At 45.4% G+C, this 22,714-nt stretch overlaps 1 protein-coding gene across 1 annotated transcript in view; it reads right to left on the bottom strand.

Annotated features, from left to right (window-relative positions):
- The window catches only part of GAD2 (glutamate decarboxylase 2), a 117,826-nt gene that overhangs the window by 67,504 nt on the left and 27,608 nt on the right, over positions 1–22,714 (bottom strand). Inside the window, exon 5 of the mRNA XM_069729593.1 lies at positions 2,443–2,533. Coding sequence (XP_069585694.1) covers positions 2,443–2,533 — 91 coding nt within the window. The remainder of the gene's footprint in view (positions 1–2,442; positions 2,534–22,714) is intronic.

Below are 22,714 nucleotides of genomic sequence, written 5' to 3'. Positions count from 1 at the left end.
TAATGAAGGGTTAATGCCACCTTGCTATTGTAAGGTGACATTAAGCCTAATTAATAATGGAGAGGCGTCAATTATGACACCTATCCATTATTAATCCAATACTAGTAAAGGGTTAAATAAAACACAAACACATTTTGTACAATTATTTTAATGAAATAAAAACAATGGTTGTTGCAGTATTTTATTCAACGCCCAATCCAGTCACTGAAGACCCTCGTTCTGTGAGTAAAAAAACATAATAAACCAACAATATACTTACCCTCCGCAGATCTGTAACGTCCAACGATGTAAATCCTTCTGAAGGGGTTAAAACATTTTGCAGCAAGGAGCTGTGCTAATGCAGGCTGCTCCTCGCTGCAAAACCCCAGGGAATGAGGCTAAAAATAGATCAATGATCTATATTTAGCTTCATTTGCGGTGAGGCGCCCTCTGCTGGCTGTTCATAGATCGTGGGAAATTACCTAGAAAGCTCCCTGTGTCTCACTGACATATATATATATATAATCCTATTCTATGTGTACACATTTATTCTACCTATTCTACTGTAAGCTGTCAGTGTGATTTTACTGTACACCGCACTGAATTACCGGCTTTTCTCTCTAATATATGTGTCTACTGACATATATATATATATATATATATATATATATATATATATATATATATAGACAGTATATATATATTTTCTTTTCTTTTTGGGACACATGGATCACTTCTATAGCGGTATGTTGGTTTTGCTAGCCTGCGAGAAAACCACGCAGTACGGATGCCATACGGATTACATACGGAGGATGCCATGCGCAAAAAACGCTGACACACCCTGCCTACGGAGGAGCTACGGACCACTTTTTTCGGGACTTTTCAGCGTATTACGGCCGTAATATACGGACCGTATTGTTTTACGCTGTGTGTGACGCCGGCCTAACAGTCTATTCAGTAGGACTATGAGCTGTGTATGCACCAGACTTCTGCTCAACACAACTGACGGTCCCAACCCCATTTATAAGGCAATTAATCCCACTTAATAAACCTGACAGGGCACACCTGTGAGATGAAAAATATTTCTGGTGACTACCTCTTGAAGCTCATCAAGAGAATGCCAAGAGTGTGCAAAGCAGTCATCAAAGCAAAAGGTGGCTACTTTGAAGAACCTAGAATATAAGACATATTTTCAGTTGTTTCACACTTTTTTGTTAAGTATATAATTTCACATGTGTTAATTCATAGTTTTGATGCCTTCAGTGAGAATTTACAATTTTCATAGTCAGGAAAATACAGAAAAATCTTTAAATGAGAAGGTGTGTCCAAACTTTTGGTCTGTACTGTATATTATGCATCTTCACACTGTACACTACCTCACATGGTGCTCAAAAATATGAAGATGCATAATATTTGCTCTGAAAATGAGTGGACAGTAAGTCTGAGTCCAATCACTGAGGAAAAGGCTGGACAGAACTGAATGTCAGGGAGCCACAGAGAAGCAATATCTCGGAGATGTTCCTGAAACAAAGCTGGAAGACTTGCAAGTCTTGAGCCCCCATACATATTAGTTTAATGTTGGCCAAACCCACTGATATTGACAGTCGAATGTGTATTGGGGCATGGAACAATTGGTTGTTGAGGGAGTTAGGGATCAACCACGTCCCATTTTTGAATGCATATCCTTTTGTTTTCCTGAAATGTCTGGCAGCATCTCGCTCAAACAGAACACAGGAGCATTCGGCAGAGCAAGCAGTCCTGTGTATAGGCAGAGACTGCCGAGATAGTTGCTGACTCAATGATGGTTCTCGCCGACAGCCATCTAAGGCAGTGGTCCCCAACTCCAGGCCTCGAGGGCCGCCAACAGTGCAGGTTTTCAGGATTTCCTTAGTATTGCAAAGGAGTTGGAATCATCACCTGTGCAGATGATCACATTACCACCGATGCAATACTAAAGAAATCCTGAAAACCTGCACTGTTGGCGGCCCTCGAGGCCTGGAGTTGGGGACCCCTGATCTAATGTGTATGGGGATCTTCAGTTAGACTGTTAATATGGAAGAGTCAGAAGCTAGCAGCCATCTTGGATGCAATGTGACCTTCTGGGGGATTTGTGGTGCTCCTCCTGGTCCTCTGGGCATCAGAAACTACTGCAGAAGTAAATATAGCTCTCCAGTTGTTCAATTACAAGATCCCACCAAGAGTCAGTGCAACCACCATGCATTGTGTGTCACTTTTGTAAGTAGTAACCAGCAAGGCACTTGTGCGTCTTTGCAAGCACAAAAATAAAGGCAATGCATCTGCAATATTCTGATGGGTTTCAGTCCATTTCTTGGTTCATTGACTTTTTTGACACAGAAGGTGTATATAATGTTTAGGCACTCCTTGTACTGAAGGGAATCAGCCATAATATCACAATTTGGATGTTCTCTTTAGCAAGTAATGTATTTGCCAATAAAAACTTACATATTTGTGTTTGCTGTTGAGGTCAACCAATCTGCTGCCAATCCAACCATGTCAAGACCAGTAGATAGTTGATTGAAATATCTTGGATGCCCTGAGTAGTAATAGAAAGTAATAATATTTAAATTATTCAATAAACCAAATTAAATGCGAGTAAACTAAAGTTTGTATTGTTTTTCCAAGGCTAACCATTATAATTTGTTTTCATAAATCAATAATACACATGGAAGTAAGAAACTTTGTTTAATTTGTAGAATGTGCAATCATTTGTAATAATAATTTTAACTGACTCTGAAAAGTCAAAATTTGTTATAAGTCTTACAGAGGGATGCAGCACTTCTGAAATTACCAATATTTTGGGGTCGCGATTACAGAAGCATTAGAAGTTTTCTTGCGAAGTCAACAGGGCCACAAAAAACATGAGGAGAATAGAAGACCACACATTTACTGCCAAAGAATTGAGAAAAAACAAATGTGAAGAGACCGGGAAGCCATTATCCATCCTCCAGTACTGTCATATTCCAGAACTACAACCTCCCTGAAGGCCCAGAAGTACAAGGTGTTCAGAGACACAGCCGAGGTAAGAAGGCTGAAACCAGACCACCACTGAGCAAGACACAGAAGGATAAGGTGTTCAGTCCTCAGAGACATGGCTGAGGTAAGAAGGCTGAAACCGGACCACCACTGAGCAAGACACAGAAGGACAAGGTGTTCAGTCCTCAGAGACATGGCTGAGGTAAGAAGGCTGAAACCAGACCACCACTGAGCAAGACACAGAAGGACAAGGTGTTCATTGCAAGGGTAGGAAGATGGACTCAATATCAGCCCTCAAACCTACTCTCAGTTTTTAGAAGACACTTTCTTCTAGCATTGGTACAGTAAAAGTCTGCATTGTTCAAGAAAACCATGATTTTATGCAGTACAATGCTCCATCGCAGCATCAAAGTCTCCACTGCTCGGCTGCCAGTAAAGGCCTTAAAAATGAAAGAACAATGACACAGCCCTTTCTTCTCCTGACTTAAAACTTATTGAGAACTTGCGGGCCCTTCTTAAATGGTAGATTGGAAAGTGGTGAAGGAAAATTGTCACCTCTCTGAACAGTGCTAGGGAGGATGCGGTTAGCGTTGCCCAAAAAGTTGATGAACAGATTAAAGAGAACTTGACACTTGGTTTTTCCCATATAAAGTAGGACCAGCACCTGTAAGCCCTCCGTTACAGCATACTAATATTGTGTATATATGTCCCCAATTCGATCTGCATAACACAAAAAATATCTTATATTATACTCACCTATGGCGCGGTGCAGTCTGATTGGCGTTTCTGGTCCTGATCTGGCACCTCCTCTCTTCTTGCGGTTGTCATCCTCCTTGCTTTGTGTGAACGACACGTCCTATGTCATCTATACACTGTCCTTCACTGCACTCCTGTGCAGGCATACTTCTCTCTGCCCTGCCAAGGGCAGAGCAAAGTATTGTAGTGCACATGCACTGGCGCTCTTTGGTCTTTTCCTGTGCATGTGCGTTACAGTATAGAAATACGCCTACGCAGGAGTGCAATGGAGGACACTATGTAGGCAACATAAAATGCATAATCCATATGAGACAAGAAGGAGGACGGGGATCTCAAGAAGAGAGAAGGCACCGGATCAAGATTAGCGACACCCATCGGACCAGGCCGCGCCGTAAGTGGGTATAATATAAGCACTTTTTGCATTATGCAGAGCGCATTGGGAACTTATATACAGCATTCCAGAATTCTGTAACAGAGTGTTTACAGGTGCTGGCTAGAGAAGAATGAGCACTAATATGCTCAGATGTTCGTTACTCAAATTGAGCAATTCCTAATGCTCAAATGCTCATTTAGAGTAACGAGTATAATGGGAGTCAAAGGGAAATCTGAGCAAAGAGCTTTGGGTGGCAGTGGTACACTTTTACTTTACTTTAAGGACTGACAATAAAACATTCAAAATCGAAGAGAACTTGTTGATTACAGGAAAATAATGTTAAGAAACATTTTTGTTTGTATGATGACTTGTATATATGGCAACATTTTACAAGGATTTAAAAAAAAAAAAAAAAGTAAACCAAGATTGAAATTTATAGTAAACAACTGGAAATTTGAGTGTAATTTGTGAAGGAAGCAAGAACTGCCAAAAATGTGATGTAAGATCGACTCATATAGACCATGTCTAGGAGGGCATCATACACATTCTGTTCAAATTGTCATGTAGTAGTACTCCTAGACTTGTAAAGGCTATGCACTCAGTGCTAAGCATGCCAAAAATTACAAGCAGGGTCATCCATACACCCTTAAAGGCACCAACTGTAGTTCCTCATTGAAATATTGTGAGCAAAGTATAGTTGTATAGTTGACCAACAGCCCTGTAGTTGTTCAATAATAAAAGTATTCATCAAAAATACAAATTGCCAAATAACTGTGCCCACAGTGTGTTTTTGCTTATTAGCATTAAAGAAAATCTGTTGACAGGTTTTTGCTATGTAATGTCATAGCAGAATGTTGTACGGGTAGAGACCCTGATTCCAGCGATGTGTCACTTACTGGTTCATGTCGTTTTGATTAAAACCTCTCTTATCTTGCTGCAGATCTACTAGTGCTCTGAATTCTTAGCTTTTCATAACCCCGCCACACCACTGATTGACAGATATCTGTGTACACTGTACACACCTTCCAATCAGTGGTGGGGGAGTGGTTAAAAGAATTAGCTACGTAGAAAAACAAAAATTGTAAGTACACAGTGCTATATAATATGATGATTGCAATGTATTAAGAGGATACAAACTTTGATGGGAAAATTACAAAAATCAGTAATTTTGGAAAAAAGTTCTAGCTCTTTTAAGTGGGGAAGAATGAAGTTGGGTTCTCCACTATCTACAGTATTTTTCGGACTTTAAGACACACTTTTTCCCCCCAATTTGGGGGGAAAATGGGGGAGCGTCTCATAATGCGGATATAAATTACCGGTACCTTTGCTGGAGGCTGCAGGCTGGAATGAGGGGGTGTCCGGCTGTGCTGCGGGTGCTTAGCGGTGCTGCGGGGGTGTCCGGCCATGCTGTGGGGGTGTCCGGTGCTGCTGCGGGTGTCTCCGGTGCTGGGGTGCGGGGGCTCTGCTGATATTCTGTGAAAGGCCAGAGCCCCCAGCAGTTCTATGGTTTTCTGTAAGGTGGATTCCGGGAAAATGGCTGTCAGGGTCGGCGCATGCGCAGATGGAGATCTCGGCACCAAGATCTCTGGAGCGTTTTTGGTGCTTTCAAGTTAATGGGTGAAAAATGCTTAAAAGCGTTGAAATAAGTGACCTGCTCTATGTTCAAAAAACTACACAAAGCGCAAAATACTGGTGATAAAAAAAATAATGTGTGTGCATTAGATTTCTGACATCTGATAGGCTTTGTTGGTACAGCTGAAAATTAGCATAAAAAATGCAGCAAAAAAAATGCAGCAAAAACACACAGTGTGAACTTAGCCTAACAGTTCAGCTTAGTGGCATTGTCAAAGCACAGCAAACTATAGAATTAAAAATCTCTCCATTGTATACAGCGGCGAGGATTTTTAATAAGTTATATTGCAAAAGTTGCTTTTTTTTGTAACTCTATAAATTCTGTTCCGTCATAGAAGCAAGTGAAAAGAATTTCTATCTGTAGTGGGTCTGTGTTATGACGTACACCATTGGCCCCCGATGACTATCATTAGGTTTCCATTATGGTGATATAATAGTGCAGCAGGCTTTAGCATAGATGTGACGCAAAACCTAGCATATTCTATGTAGCTGTGGTCCTCTTAGGGTGCGCATGACGACTTTTTAGGGGGGATATGCACCATAACCTGCCAGGAAATAAGCATTAAAAAGAATAAACATTCGCATTTCTATGTTGTTCATATGTTCAGCATTTGGGGTTTTTTGATTTGTAAAAACGCAAAGTGGATAAAAGAAGTGACCTGACCATTCTGCAGGCAACTTTCACTTGGAAATTGTTCACTATTTTATACATAGCAGTAAAATAAAAAAAAATGTTGGCGGTAAAGCCATTGAAAAAGATGCCAAAAAAGACGTTTCGGGAAAAACACTGACAGCGTTGTCCTAAAGCGGCTTCTGCTTGCAAGACTTAGCGGGATCGCCCAAGTTTAACGGACGTCGTCTGCACATACTAAATAGTTATTGCTTTTCTTTCATCATTGCTGTTCGTGTTCTTTGTCCTACTGGTGATAATAGCGTTAATGAATGACAGCCCTGATAACAAACGATGCTCCACATATACAAATTCCTACTGGCTTGTGTCACTTGGAGCGTAATAACTCCCCATTCTTTACACAAAGGACAATTCTAAATATTCAACTATTCATCTAAATAAACACAGTTAATAATCTGCATTAATGTCATGCAAATGATGGATGGTGGAGAATTTCCAGCCCTATTTCATCCGGAAAGACTTTCTTTTTTTTTCCCAAAGATTTGACTTCCAGTTAGCGTTGTAACTGAAGGCAATTAAAGCTATGAATATAAATGGCTCATTACGAATGAGTCCCAAAGTGATATCTTATCAGTCGCCCGGCCTTCGATACAGGGAACAGCCTGGGGCCGCTGTGTTGTTACACACTGAAATCTGTTTATTTCCTAAAATCCTATTTTTAAGCCTAAACATGGGTCTGTAGCCGGTGCTGCTTTGTCCCGGGCAGATGAGACTCGGAAGCAAGATGGAATCTGAATGAACATCAATGCAGTTTATCAATTGCAGAGCTGACGCTGCTCCGTTATCATGTCCTTGCACATGTGGGGAGGACTAAGCCGACACTAGAGATGCAATTTTCCCTATCATTTAACTGAATTAGCCGGGGAGGGTTATGCCTCCTTTCATGAGAGACAGAAAATTGTGTTTTTCCCTGGAAAGAGGAATTGGATGTCATTGTATCATAGATTATTGCCATTTCCATTTCCTCAAATCGAAGTTGAAAAATTAAATAGAAATCAGAAAAAATAGAAATAGAGTTAAAAGCTAAAATTACTGCAAGTGTAATATAGTCACCAAATTTGTCCTATTCCCATGTCCCCTTGTTCTAGGCGATGTTTATAATCTGTAATGATGTGAAGTCATCATGCCGCAAATATCTCCATGATGGGAATCAATTGGTCTTTGCAATCATGTGACTTCATATGAATGACAAGTCTTTACGTCTGATTTGTAAACTGGTGGAGACAGCAGTATAAAAATAGCATAGAATACGATTTCCAAGTAGCCAGAAACCCCAATTGTAGACACGTGTTTTGGGGGTTTTGCCCCTCATTAGCGCAAAGAAAGATAACTGGCTGAGTGAGACATAAGAGAGAATAAGATATGTTTCCATTATGTTTTTATTTTGATTGTGCCACCATTTATAACCCTATTTATACATTCCGGAGACCCTTTTAAAGGGTTTGTCTCATTATTAGTGATGAGCGATTATACTCGTTGCTCGGGTTTTCCAGAGCACGCTCGCGTGATCTCCGAGTATTTGTTAGTAGGGTTGAGCGACCTTGACCTTTTTAGAGTCGAGCCGTGTTTCGCGAAACCTGACTATCTTAGAAGTCGAGTCGAGTGGAATCGGCCGATTATCGCGAAAAGTCGGGTATCGCCCGAAACACGAAACCCAATGCAAGTCAATGGGGGAGCATAGTCGGCAGTGAGTGGAGGCCAGGAAAACACCTACACTGCCCATTTTAATGGCAAAAACATCCATTCTTGTTAAAGAAGCTTGTCAATCGTAATTTACCTTATAATAATTGGAAGGCATTTGAAATTGGGGGTCATTTGGCTAAAGTTGTGGGGGGTAGGGCTGGTTCAAGTAATTAGTGGGCCCAGTAAATCTGGACCACGTCACGGCAGTGGAGCAGGGAGAGGTAAGTATTTAAACTTTGCAAGTGCTGTGATCCTGAGCAAGCAGGGGGGGCCCACTCATTGGCATTGGCACTGGCACAGGGCCCCTCAAAGTACAGCGGTGTGTTTGCACGGCGGGGGCGCCTCCCACCGGCAGCAACACTTTAGCGTACTATGAGAGGCCCTGTGCCAGTGACGTTGCCAACTAGTATTCCTCCCACCACCTGATGAAGGAACCTGCACTTTCATCTGCACCTTCCTCTTTGTCCCCGTGTAAGGTGGTATGGTATGCGGGAAGAGGAACCTGACTTTCAGCAGGGTCACAATCTTGCTGTGTAGCGTGCACGGGGAATTTTGCGTTATGGGTCAATGTACCAGCAGACTCATCTATCACTGGCTGGGCAATGGGCAGGATGAGGAGGAAACACAGATATAGGCCCAAAGAATAAAGTGGGCTAAATGCAGTTCAAAATTGGTAACACAGGACTAACCAGGGGGCATTGCAGTGGAGGACAACTGGAATGAGAGGCTGACACAGAGAGTAGGCCCAAATCAGTAAGTAGTCGACATGCAGTTCAAAATTGGCAACCGTAGTAAACAGGCGGCCCAGCTTTGTTCAGTTGAGGAGAACAGCAAGGAGTGGCAGACACCGATAGTAGGCCCCAACCCAACTAGTAGGCCAAATGCAGTCTAACATTAACAACTACTTAACAAGAGCCTGAAAATGGAATTTCAGGACAGAAAACCAGGAGAACAGCAAGGAGTGGCAGACACCAATAGTAGGCCCCAAACCAACTAGTACGCCAAATGCAGTTGTTCCATTTAACTACAATTTAATGAGAGCCTGAAGATAGAAGTTCAGGAAAGGCAACCTGGAGAACACCTTGGAGTGGCACACACCATCTCTCTACACCCCATACCCAATTTATAGGCCTAATGCAGTGTAGTTTTCAACAACTACTAAACGAGAGTCGGAAGATCGAAGCAATGTGGACGAAACCTGGGGAACACCTTGGAGTGTAACACACCGTCTCTCTACACCCCATACCCAATTTGTAGGCCTAATGCAGTGTAGTTTTCTACAACTACTAAACGAGAGTCGGAAGACCGAAGCAATGTGGACGAAACCTGGGGAACACCTTGGAGTGGAACACACCATCTCTCTACAACCCATACCCAATTTGTAGGCCTAATGCAGTGTAGTTTTCTACAACTACTAAACGAGAGCATGAAGATCGAAGCAATGGAGAGGAAACCTGGGGAACACCTTGGAGTGGAACACACCATCTCTCTACACCCCATACCCAATTTGTAGGCCTAATGCAGCGTAGTTTCCAACAACTACTAAACGAGAGCATGAAGATCGAAGCTCAGGAAAGGCAACCTGGAGAACACCTTGGAGTGGCACACACCATCTCTCTACACCCCATACCCAATTTGTAGGCCTAATGCAGCGTAGTTTCCAACAACTACTAAACGAGAGCATGAAGATCGAACCAATGGCGATGAAACCTGGGGAACACCTTGGAGTGGAACACACCATCTCTCTACACCCCATACCCAATTTGTAGGCCTAATGCAGCGTAGTTTCCAACAACTACTAAACGAGAGCATGAAGATTGAAGCTCAGGAAAGGCAACCTGGAGAACACCTTGGAGTGGAACACACCATCTCTCTACACCCCATACCCAATTTGTAGGCCTAATGCAGCGTAGTTTCCAACAACTACTAAACGAGAGCATGAAGATTGAAGCTCAGGAAAGGCAACCTGGAGAACACCTTGGAGTGGAACACACCATCTCTCTACACCCCATACCCAATTTGTAGGCCTAATGCAGCGTAGTTTCCAACAACTACTAAACGAGAGCATGAAGATTGAAGCAATGGAGAGGAAACCTGGGGAACACCTTGGGGAGGCAGAAACCGTTAGTAGGCCCTACCAAAGTTGTACACCCAATGCAGTTTTAAAATTCCTAGAGGCTGAAAACAAGACTATTGACGCTCAGCTTTTTTCAAAGGAACACAGCTGAATTGAGTGGCGCAGACAGACACAGGTAGTAGGACTCAAACCAAAAATGTGGCTCACTGCAGCAGAAAAAAGTTACAGGGGTACACAAGCTGCAGTGCTCTGGGCAGTGGAGGACAATTTCAATAGTGAACCGCAGACAGACTTTGTACGCCTACTATTAAAAAAAGGATGCTCTATGCAATTATAAATAGGTTCTAGGGGTACACGGGCAGCAGTGGTGTGGTCAGTGGAGGCCTAGTGGAAGGAGTGACCGCAGACAGGCATCGAAGGCCTAAAATAATAACACATGGCTGTAGGCAATTTTAAATTGGTTCCAGGGGTACACGGGCAGCAGTGTCCTGGTCAGTGTAGTAGTAGTAGAAAGAACGGACCGCAGACAGGCATCGAAGGCCTAAAATAAAAAAATTGGGCTGGCTGTAGGCAATTTTAAATTGGTTCCAGGGGTACACGGGCAGCAGTGGTGTGGTCAGTGGAGGCATATTGTAAGGAGTGACCGCAGACAGGCAACAAAGGCCTAAAATAATAACACATGGCTGTAGGCAATTTTAAATTGGTTCCAGGGGTACACGGGCAGCAGTGGTGTGGTCAGTGGAGGCCTAGTGGAAGGAGTGACCGCAGACAGGCATCGAAGGCCTAAAATAAAAAAGTTGGGCTGGCTGTAGGCAATTTTAAATTGGTTCCAGGGGTACACGGGCAGCAGTGGTGTGGTCAATGGAGGCATATTGTAAGGAGTGACCGCAGACAGGCATCGAAGGCCTAAAATAATAACACATGGCTGTAGGCAATTTTAAATTGGTTCCAGGGGTACACGGGCAGCAGTGGCCTGGTCAGTGTAGTAGTAGTAGAAAGAACGGACCGCAGACAGGCATCGAAGGCCTAAAATAAAAAAATTGGGCTGGCTGTAGGCAATTTTAAATTGGTTCCAGGGGTACACGGGCAGCAGTGGTGTGGTCAGTGGAGGCATATTGTAAGGAGTGACTGCAGACAGGCATCGAAGGCCTAAAATAATAACACATGGCTGTAGGCAATTTTAAATTGGTTCCAGGGGTACACGGGCAGCAGTGGTGTGGTCAGTGGAGGCATAGTGGAAGGAGTGACCGCAGACAGGCTTCGAAGGCCTAACATAACAAAAATGTCAATACAATGGTATTGTCAGTGGCAGGCATTGAAGGATGTCAGCGCATAGACTAAACATTGGTGGAGCTGTGAGATAATTTTGCAAGTGGTAGAGCACTGTTTGAGCTTGGGGGGGGAACTGTCTTGTGGCCGGCGGTACAGGCCCAGGGCCCCTCATATTACAATGGTGTGTCTGACGTTGGGTGTGCACCACCACCGCCAGAGACACTTTATTGTACTAGGAGGGACCCAGTGGCAGTGCCGTCGACCAAAAGCGGGCACACCCACCTCTTCAGACAAACAGCACTCTCACGGGTGCTGTCGCCAAGTGTCGATACCACGGCCCCGTGTGGGGAGTTTGGCCATTTAGTGAGGTGTAAACATGTCGTATGCTGGACAATCAGGTGCAGAAAATTACGAGATTGGAAAAGGCATTCAGAATAGTCCACAGGCAAGACCTTTTCATAGGAAAGCTAGGTGTCAGCCGGGCAAGGTGGGGCAAAAGATTTCGAAATCCAGTTGTGGTTCATTTTAATGAAGGTTAGATCATCTACATTTTGGGTAGCCAGACGAGTCCTTTTTTCTGTTAGTATTGAACCTGCAGCACTGAATACTCTTTCTGATAGGACACTAGCTGCCGGGCAAGCAAGCTCCTGCAATGCATATTCTGCCAATTCTGGCCAGGTGTCTAATTTTGATGCCCAGTAATCAAATGGGAATGACGGTTGAGGGAGAACATCGATAAGGGATGAAAAATAGTTTGTAACCATACTGGACAAATGTTGTCTCCTGTCACTTTGAATTGATGCTGCAGTACCTGTCCTGTCTGCGGTCATAGCAAAATCACTCCACAACCTGGTCAGAAAACCCCTCTGGCCAACGCCACTTCTGATTTCTGCCCCTCTAACTCCTCTGGTCTGCTGGCCCCTGCAGCTCGTGTGAGAACGATCACGGGCGCTGTGTGCAGGGAATGCCAGAAGCAAACGGTCAACAAGAGTTGATTGTTTGGTTGCTAATATTAGTTCCAAGTTCTCATGTGGCATTATATTTTGCAATTTGCCTTTATAGCGAGGATCAAGGAGGCAGGCCAACCAGTAATCGTCATCGTTCATCATTTTAGTTATGCGTGTGTCCCTTTTGAGGATACGTAAGGCATAATCCGCCATGTGGGCCAAAGTTCCAGTTCTCAAATCTGCGGTTGTGCTTGGTTGAGGGGCAGTTTCAGGCAAATCCACGTCACTTGTGTCCCTCCAAAAACCAGAACCCGGCCTTGCCGCGCCACCAATTTCCAGTGGCCCCGGAAAAGCTTCCTCATTAAAAATATAATCATCCCCATCATCCTCCTCGTCCTCCTCCTCCTCTTCGCCCGCTAACTCGTCCTGTACACTGCCCTGTCCAGACAATGGCTGACTGTCATCAAGGCTTTCCTCTTCCTCAGCTGCAGACGCCTGATCCTTTATGTGCGTCAAACTTTGCATCAGCAGACGCATTAGGGGGATGCTCATGCTTATTATGGCGTTGTCTGCACTAACCAGCCGTGTGCATTCCTCAAAACACTGAAGGACTTGACACATGTCTTGAATCTTCGACCACTGCACACCTGACAACTCCATGTCTGCCATCCTACTGCCTGCCCGTGTATGTGTATCCTCCCACAAAAACATAACAGCCCGCCTCTGTTCGCACAGTCTCTGAAGCATGTGCAGTGTTGAGTTCCACCTTGTTGCAACGTCTATGATTATGCGATGCTGGGGAAGGTTCAAGAACGCTGATAGGTCTGCATACGGCTGGAGTGTACGGGCGAACGGCGGATATGTGAGCAAAGTCCACGTACTTTGAGGAGCAGGTCGGATAACCCCGGATAACTTTTCAGGAAGCACTGCACCACCAGGTTTAAGGTGTGAGCCAGGCAAGGAATGTGTTTCAGTTGGGAAAGGGAGATGGCAGCCATGAAATTCCTTCCGTTATCACTCACTACCTTGCCTGCCTCAAGATCTACAGTGCCCAGCCACGACTGCGTTTCTTTCTGCAAGAACTCGGACAGAACTTCCGCGGTGTGTCTGTTGTCGCCCAAACACTTCATAGCCAATACAGCCTGCTGACGTTTGCCAGTAGCTGCCCCATAATGGGAGACCTGGTGTGCAACAGTGGCAGCTGCGGATGGAGTGGTTGTGCGACTGCGGTCTGTGGACGAGCTCTCGCTTCTGCAGGAGGACGAAGAGGAGGAGGAGGGGGTGCGAACGGCTACAGCCAACTGTTTCCTAGACCGTGGGCTAGGCAGAACTGTCCCAAACTTGCTGTCCCCTGTGGACCCTGCATCCACAACATTCACCCAGTGTGCCTTGATGGACACGTAACGTCCCTGGCCATGCCTACTGGTCCATGCATCTGTTGTCAGGTGCACCTTTGTGCTCACAGATTGCCTGAGTGCATGGACGATGCGCTCTTTAACATGCTGGTGGAGGGCTGGGATGGCTTTTCTGGAAAAAAAGTGTCGACTGGGTAGCTCGTAGCGTGGTACAGCGTAGTCCATCAGGGCTTTGAAAGCTTTGCTTTCAACTAACCGGTAGGGCATCATCTCTAACGAGATTAGTCTAGCTATGTGGGCGTTCAAACCCTGTGTACGCGGATGCGAGGCTAAGTACTTCCTTTTTCTAACCATAGTCTCATGTAGGGTGAGCTGGACTGGAGAGCTGGAGATCGTGGAACTAGCGGGGGTGCCGGTGGACATGGCAGACTGAGAGACGGTGGGAGATGGTATTGTTGCCGCCGGTGCCCTAGATGCAGTGTTTCCTACTACGAAACTGGTGATTCCCTGACCCTGACTGCTTTGGCCTGGCAAAGAAACCTGCACAGATACTGCAGGTGGTGCGGAAAATGGTGGCCCTACACTGCCGGAAGGGATGTTGCGTTGCTGACTAGCTTCATTGGCCGAGGGTGCTACAACCTTAAGGGACATTTGGTAGTTAGTCCAGGCTTGCAAATGCATGGTGGTTAAATGTCTATGCATGCAACTTGTATTGAGACTTTTCAGATTCTGTCCTCTGCTTAAGGTAGTTGAACATTTTTGACAGATGACTTTGCGCTGATCAATTGGATGTTGTTTAAAAAAATGCCGGACTGCACTCTTTCTAGCATCGGATACCTTTTCAGGCATTGCAGACTGAGCTTTAACCGGATGGCCACGCTGTCCTCCAACAGGTTTTGGCTTTGCCACGCGTTTTGGGCAAGATACGGGCCCGGCAGATGGAACCTGTTGCGATGTTGATGCCTGCTGCGGCCCCTCCTCCTCCGCTTCAGAACTGCTGCCGCCTGCACCCTGTTCCCCCAATGGCTGCCAATCGGGGTCAAGAACTGGGTCATCTATTACCTCTTCTTGTAGCTCGTGTGCAACTTCGTGTGTGTCACCGTGTCGGTCGGTGGTATAGCGTTCGTGATGGGGCAACATAGTCTCATCAGGGTCTGATTCTTGATCATTACCCTGCGAGGGCAATGTTGTGGTCTGAGTCAAAGGACCAGCATAGTAGTCTGGCTGTGGCTGTGCATCAGTGCACTCCATGTCAGATTCAACTTGTAATGGGCATGGACTGTTAACTGCTTCACTTTCTAAGCCAGGGACGGTATGTGTAAAGAGCTCCATGGAGTAACCCGTTGTGTCGCCTGCTGCATTCTTCTCTGTTGTTGTTTTTGCTGAAGAGGACAAGGAAGCGACTTGTCCCTGACCGTGAACATCCACTAACGACGCGCTGCTTTGACATTTACCAGTTTCACGAGAGGAGGCAAAAGAGCTAGAGGCTGAGTCAGCAAGATAAGCCAAAACTTGCTCTTGCTGCTCCGGCTTTAAAAGCGGTTTTCCTACTCCCAGAAAAGGGAGCGTTCGAGGCCTTGTGTAGCCAGACGACGAACCTGGCTCCACAGCTCCAGACTTAGGTGCAATATTTTTTTTCCCACGACCAGCTGATGCTCCACCACTACCACTACCCTCATTACCAGCTGACAATGAACGCCCCCGGCCACGACCTCTTCCACCAGACTTCCTCATTGTTTTAAAAACGTAACCAAACTAACGGTATTTGTTGCTGTCACACAACTTACACGGTGAGCTATAACTTCAGTATGATTTAGCTACCCCTTTACAGGTGAGTGAGACCACAACGAAAATCAGGCACAATGTTACACACTCTGTTGTTGGTGGCAACAAATGAGAGAGATGCCACACACGCAGGACTGTCACTGAAGCACAAATGTAAATATTAATCTCCCACTGATTTGATTTTTTTTTTTTTTTCAGGGAGACTTTAGGAAAAAAAAAATAGAATAAAATGATTTTTTCAGGAAGAATTTAGAAACCAAATAAAATAAAATGATTTTTTCAGGGAGAATTTAGAAAACAAATAAAACAAAAAAAGGCTTTCTATGGCCCACTGAGTGAGAGATGACGCACACAGGAGTCAGGAGTGGCACACAAGCCCAGAGGCCAATATTTATCTCCCACTGATTAATGTAGTGATTTTTTCAGGTAGATTTTGGAACCCAAATCAAGCTAAAAAAATAATAGGCTTTCTATGGCCCACAATTGGAGAGAGAGAGAGAGACGGCACACCCAGGAGTCAAGACTGGCACACAAGCAGAAAGGGCAATATTAATCTCCCACTGATTTGATTTTTTTTTTTTTTTCAGGGAGACTTTAGGAAAAAAAAAATAGAATAAAATGATTTTTTCAGGAAGAATTTAGAAACCAAATAAAATAAAATGATTTTTTCAGGGAGAATTTAGAAAACAAATAAAACAAAAAAAGGCTTTCTATGGCCCACTGAGTGAGAGATGACGCACACAGGAGTCAGGAGTGGCACACAAGCCCAGAGGCCAATATTTATCTCCCACTGATTGATGTAGTGATTTTTTCAGGTAGATTTTGGAACCCAAATCAAGCTAAAAAAATAATAGGCTTTCTATGGCCCACAATTGGAGAGAGAGAGAGAGATGGCACACCCAGGAGTCAAGACTGGCACACAAGCAGAAAGGGCAATATTAATCTCCCACTGATTTGATTTTTTTTTTTTTTTCAGGGAGACTTTAGGAAAAAAAAAAATAGAATAAAATGATTTTTTCAGGAAGAATTTAGAAACCAAATAAAATAAAATGATTTTTTCAGGGAGAATTTAGAAAACAAATAAAACAAAAAAAGGCTTTCTATGGCCCACTGAGTGAGAGATGACGCAGACAGGAGTCAGGAGTGGCACACAAGCCCAGAGGCCAATATTTATCTCCCACTGATTGATGTAGTGATTTTTTCAGGTAGATTTTATAACCCAAATCAAGCAAAAAAATAAATAGGCTTTCTATGGCCCACTGAGTGAGAGATGGCACACACAGGGATGGCACTCTAGCAGAAATGTCAATCTTAATCTCCCACAAAAAAAAAAAAAAAAAAACAGGGAGTGTCCAACAATTACTATCTCCCTGCAGTAATCTCAGCCAGGTATGGCAGGCAGCAATAAGGAGTGGACTGATGCACAAATTAAATAAAAAGTGTGGACAAACAAAAAAGATAGCTGTGCAGAAAGGAAGGAACAAGAGGATTTGTGCTTTGAAAAAAGCAGTTGGTTTGCACAGCGGCGTACACACAGCAATGCAGCTATCAGGGAGCCTTCTAGGGCAGCCCAATGAGCTACAGCGCAGAGGGGAAAAAAAAAAATGTAGCTTCCACTGTCCCTGCACACCGAAGGTGGTGTTGGGCAGTGGAAATCGCTACAGCACAAGCGGTTTGGTGGTTAATGGACCCTGCCTAACGCTATCCCTGCTTCTGACGAAGCGGCAGCAACCTCTCCCTAAGCTCAGATCAGCAGCAGTAACATGGCGGTCGGCGGGAACGCCCCTTTATAGCCCCTGTGACGCCGCAGACAGCAAGCCAATCACTGCAATGCCCTTCTCTAAGATGGTGGGGACCAGGACCTATGTCATCACGCTGCCCACACTCTGCGTTTACCTTCATTGGCTGAGAAATGGCGCTTTTCGCGTCATTGAAACGCGACTTTGGCTCGAAAGTCGCATACCGCATGGCCGACCCCGCACAGGGGTCGGATCGGGTTTCATGAAACCCGACTTTGCCAAAAGTCGGCGACTTTTGAAAATGAACGACCCGTTTCGCTCAACCCTATTTGTTAGTGTTCGGAGATTTAGTTTTCATCACCATCATCAGATGAATGATTTACAGCTACTACCCAGCCTGAGTACATGTGGGGGTTGCCTGGTTGCTAGGTAATCCCCACATGTACTCAGCCTGGCTAGTAGCTGTAAATCATTCAGCTGCAGTGATGAAAACTAAATCTCCGAACACTAACAAATAGGGTTGAGCGACCTTGACCTTTTTAGAGTCGAGCCGTGTTTCGCGAAACCCGACTATCTTAGAAGTCGAGTCGAGTGGAAACGGCCGATTATCGCGAAAAGTCGGGTATCGCCCGAAACACGAAACCCAATGCAAGTCAATGGGGGAGCATAGTCGGCAGTGAGTGGAGGCCAGGAAAACACCTACACTGCCCATTTTAATGGCAAAAACATCCATTCTTGTTAAAGAAGCTTGTCAATCGTAATTTACCTTATAATAATTGGAAGGCATTTGAAATTGGGGGTCATTTGGCTAAAGTTGTGGGGGGTAGGGCTGGTTCAAGTAATTAGTGGGCCCAGTAAATCTGGACCACGTCACGGCAGTGGAGCAGGGAGAGGTAAGTATTTAAACTTTGCAAGTGCTGTGATCCTGAGCAAGCAGGGGGGGCTCACTCGTTGGCATTGGCACTGGCACAGGGCCCCTCAAAGTACAGCGGTGTGTTTGCACGGCGGGGGCGCCTCCCACCGGCAGCAACACTTTTGCGTACTATGAGAGGCCCTGTGCCAGTGACGTTGCCAACTAGTATTCCTCCCCCCACCTGATGAAGGAACCTGCACTTTCATCTGCACCTTCCTCTTTGTCCCCGTGTAAGGTGGTATGGTATGCGGGAAGAGGAACCTGACTTTCAGCAGGGTCACAATCTTGCTGTGTAGCGTGCACGGGGAATTTTGCGTTATGGGTCAATGTACCAGCAGACTCATCTATCACTGGCTGCGCAATGGGCAGGATGAGGAGGAAACACAGATATAGGCCCAAAGAATAAAGTGGGCTAAATGCAGTTCAAAATTGGTAACACAGGACTAACCAGGGGGCATTGCAGTGGAGGACAACTGGAATGAGAGGCTGACACAGAGAGTAGGCCCAAATCAGTAAGTAGTCGACATGCAGTTCAAAATTGGCAACCGTAGTAAACAGGCGGCCCAGCTTTGTTCAGTTGAGGAGAACAGCAAGGAGTGGCAGACACCGATAGTAGGCCCCAACCCAACTAGTAGGCCAAATGCAGTCTAACATTAACAACTACTTAACAAGAGCCTGAAAATGGAATTTCAGGACAGGAAACCAGGAGAACAGCAAGGAGTGGCAGACACCGATAGTAGGCCCCAAACCAACTAGTACGCCAAATGTAGTTGTTCCATTTAACTACAATTTAATGAGAGCCTGAAGATAGAAGTTCAGGAAAGGCAACCTGGAGAACACCTTGGAGTGGAACACACCATCTCTCTACACCCCATACCCAATTTGTAGGCCTAATGCAGTGTAGTTTTCAACAACTACTAAACGAGAGTCGGAAGATCGAAGCAATGTGGACGAAACCTGGGGAACACCTTGGAGTGTAACACACCGTCTCTCTACACCCCATACCCATTTTTTAGGCCTAATGCAGTGTAGTTTTCTACAACTACTAAACGAGAGTCGGAAGACCGAAGCAATGTGGACGAAACCTGGGGAACACCATGGAGTGGAACACACCATCTCTCTACACCCCATACCCAATTTGTAGGCCTAATGCAGTGTAGTTTTCTACAACTACTAAACGAGAGCATGAAGATCGAAGCAATGGAGAGGAAACCTGGGGAACACCTTGGAGTGGAACACACCATCTCTCTACACCCCATACCCAATTTGTAGGCCTAATGCAGCGTAGTTTCCAACAACTACTAAACGAGAGCATGAAGATCGAAGCTCAGGAAATGCAACCTGGAGAACACCTTGGAGTGGAACACACCATCTCTCTACACCCCATACCCAATTTGTAGGCCTAATGCAGCGTAGTTTCCAACAACTACTAAACGAGAGCATGAAGATCGAACCAATGGCGATGAAACCTGGGGAACACCTTGGAGTGGAACACACCATCTCTCTACAACCCATACCCAATTTGTAGGCCTAATGCAGTGTAGTTTTCTACAACTACTAAACGAGAGCATGAAGATCGAAGCAATGGAGAGGAAACCTGGGGAACACCTTGGAGTGGAACACACCATCTCTCTACACCCCATACCCAATTTGTAGGCCTAATGCAGCGTAGTTTCCAACAACTACTAAACGAGAGCATGAAGATCGAAGCTCAGGAAAGGCAACCTGGAGAACACCTTGGAGTGGCACACACCATCTCTCTACACCCCATACCCAATTTGTAGGCCTAATGCAGCGTAGTTTCCAACAACTACTAAACGAGAGCATGAAGATCGAACCAATGGCGATGAAACCTGGGGAACACCTTGGAGTGGAACACACCATCTCTCTACACCCCATACCCAATTTGTAGGCCTAATGCAGCGTAGTTTCCAACAACTACTAAACGAGAGCATGAAGATTGAAGCTCAGGAAAGGCAACCTGGAGAACACCTTGGAGTGGAACACACCATCTCTCTACACCCCATACCCAATTTGTAGGCCTAATGCAGCGTAGTTTCCAACAACTACTAAACGAGAGCATGAAGATTGAAGCTCAGGAAAGGCAACCTGGAGAACACCTTGGAGTGGAACACACCATCTCTCTACACCCCATACCCAATTTGTAGGCCTAATGCAGCGTAGTTTCCAACAACTACTAAACGAGAGCATGAAGATTGAAGCAATGGAGAGGAAACCTGGGGAACACCTTGGGGAGGCAGACACCGTTAGTAGGCCCTACCAAAGTTGTACATCCAATGCAGTTTTAAAATTCCTAGAGGCTGAAAACAAGACCATTGACGCTCAGCTTTTTTCAAAGGAACACAGCTGAATTGAGTGGCGCAGACAGACACAGGTAGTAGGACTCAAACCAAAAATGTGGCTCACTGCAGCAGAAAAAAGTTACAGGGGTACACAAGCTGCAGTGCTCTGGGCAGTGGAGGACAATTTCAATAGTGAACCGCAGACAGACTTTGTACACCTACTATTAAAAAAAGGATGCTCTATGCAATTATAAATAGGTTCTAGGGGTACACGGGCAGCAGTGGTGTGGTCAGTGGAGGCCTAGTGGAAGGAGTGACCGCAGACAGGCATCGAAGGCCTAAAATAATAACACATGGCTGTAGGCAATTTTAAATTGGTTCCAGGGGTACACGGGCAGCAGTGGCCTGGTCAGTGTAGTAGTAGTAGAAAGAACGGACCGCAGACAGGCATCGAAGGCCTAAAATAAAAAAATTGGGCTGGCTGTAGGCAATTTTAAATTGGTTCCAGGGGTACACGGGCAGCAGTGGTGTGGTCAGTGGAGGCATATTGTAAGGAGTGACCGCAGACAGGCATCGAAGGCCTAAAATAATAGCACATGGCTGTAGGCAATTTTAAATTGGTTCCAGGGGTACACGGGCAGCAGTGGTGTGGTCAGTGGAGGCCTAGTGGAAGGAGTGACCGCAGACAGGCATCGAAGGCCTAAAATAAAAAAATTGGGCTGGCTGTAGGCAATTTTAAATTGGTTCCAGGGGTACACGGGCAGCAGTGGTGTGGTCAGTGGAGGCATATTGTAAGGAGTGACCGCAGACAGGCATCGAAGGCCTAAAATAATAACACATGGCTGTAGGCAATTTTAAATTGGTTCCAGGGGTACACGGGCAGCAGTGGCCTGGTCAGTGTAGTAGTAGTAGAAAGAACGGACCGCAGACAGGCATCGAAGGCCTAAAATAAAAAAATTGGGCTGGCTGTAGGCAATTTTAAATTGGTTCCAGGGGTACACGGGCAGCAGTGGTGTGGTCAGTGGAGGCATATTGTAAGGAGTGACCGCAGACAGGCATCGAAGGCCTAAAATAATAACACATGGCTGTAGGCAATTTTAAATTGGTTCCAGGGGTACACAGGCAGCAGTGGCCTGGTCAGTGTAGTAGTAGTAGAAAGAACGGACCGCAGACAGGCATCGAAGGCCTAAAATAAAAAAATTGGGCTGGCTGTAGGCAATTTTAAATTGGTTCCAGGGGTACACGGGCAGCAGTGGTGAGGTCAGTGGAGGCATATTGTAAGGAGTGACCGCAGACAGGCATCGAAGGCCTAAAATAATAACATATGGCTGTAGGCAATTTTAAATTGGTTCCAGGGGTACACGGGCAGCAGTGGTGTGGTCAGTGGAGGCCTAGTGGAAGGAGTGACCGCAGACAGGCATCGAAGGCCTAAAATAAAAAAATTGGGCTGGCTGTAGGCAATTTTAAATTGGTTCTAGGGGTACACGGGCAGCAGTGGTGTGGTCAGTGGAGGCATATTGTAAGGAGTGACCGCAGACAGGCATCGAAGGCCTAAAATATTAACACATGGCTGTAGGCAATTTTAAATTGGTTCCAGGGGTACACGGGCAGCAGTGGCCTGGTCAGTGTAGTAGTAGTAGAAAGAACGGACCGCAGACAGGCATCGAAGGCCTAAAATAAAAAAATTGGGCTGGCTGTAGGCAATTTTAAATTGGTTCCAGGGGTACACGGGCAGCAGTGGTGTGGTCAGTGGAGGCCTAGTGGAAGGAGTGACCGCAGACAGGCTTCGAAGGCCTAACATAACAAAAATGTCAATACAATGGTATTGTCAGTGGCAGGCATTGAAGGATGTCAGCGCATAGACTAAACATTGGTGGAGCTGTGAGATAATTTTGCAAGTGGTAGAGCACTGTTTGAGCTTGGGGGGGGGGGAACTGTCTTGTGGCCGGCGGTACAGGCCCAGGGCCCCTCATATTACAACGGTGTGTCTGACGTTGGGTGCGCACCACCACCGCCAGAGACACTTTATTGTACTAGGAGGGACCCAGTGGCAGTGCCGTCGACCAAAAGCGGGCTCACCCACCTCTTCAGACAAACTGCACTCTCACGGGTGCTGTCGCCAAGTGTCGATACCACGGCCCCGTGTGGGGAGTTTGGCCATTTAGTGAGGTGTAAACATGTCGTATGCTGGACAATCAGGTGCAGAAAATTACGA

Source organism: Ranitomeya imitator, chromosome 6 (assembly GCF_032444005.1).
Source record: "Ranitomeya imitator isolate aRanImi1 chromosome 6, aRanImi1.pri, whole genome shotgun sequence".
Classification (NCBI taxonomy): Eukaryota; Metazoa; Chordata; class Amphibia; order Anura; family Dendrobatidae; genus Ranitomeya; species Ranitomeya imitator.
This window is presented reverse-complemented; position numbering and strand designations above follow the sequence as displayed.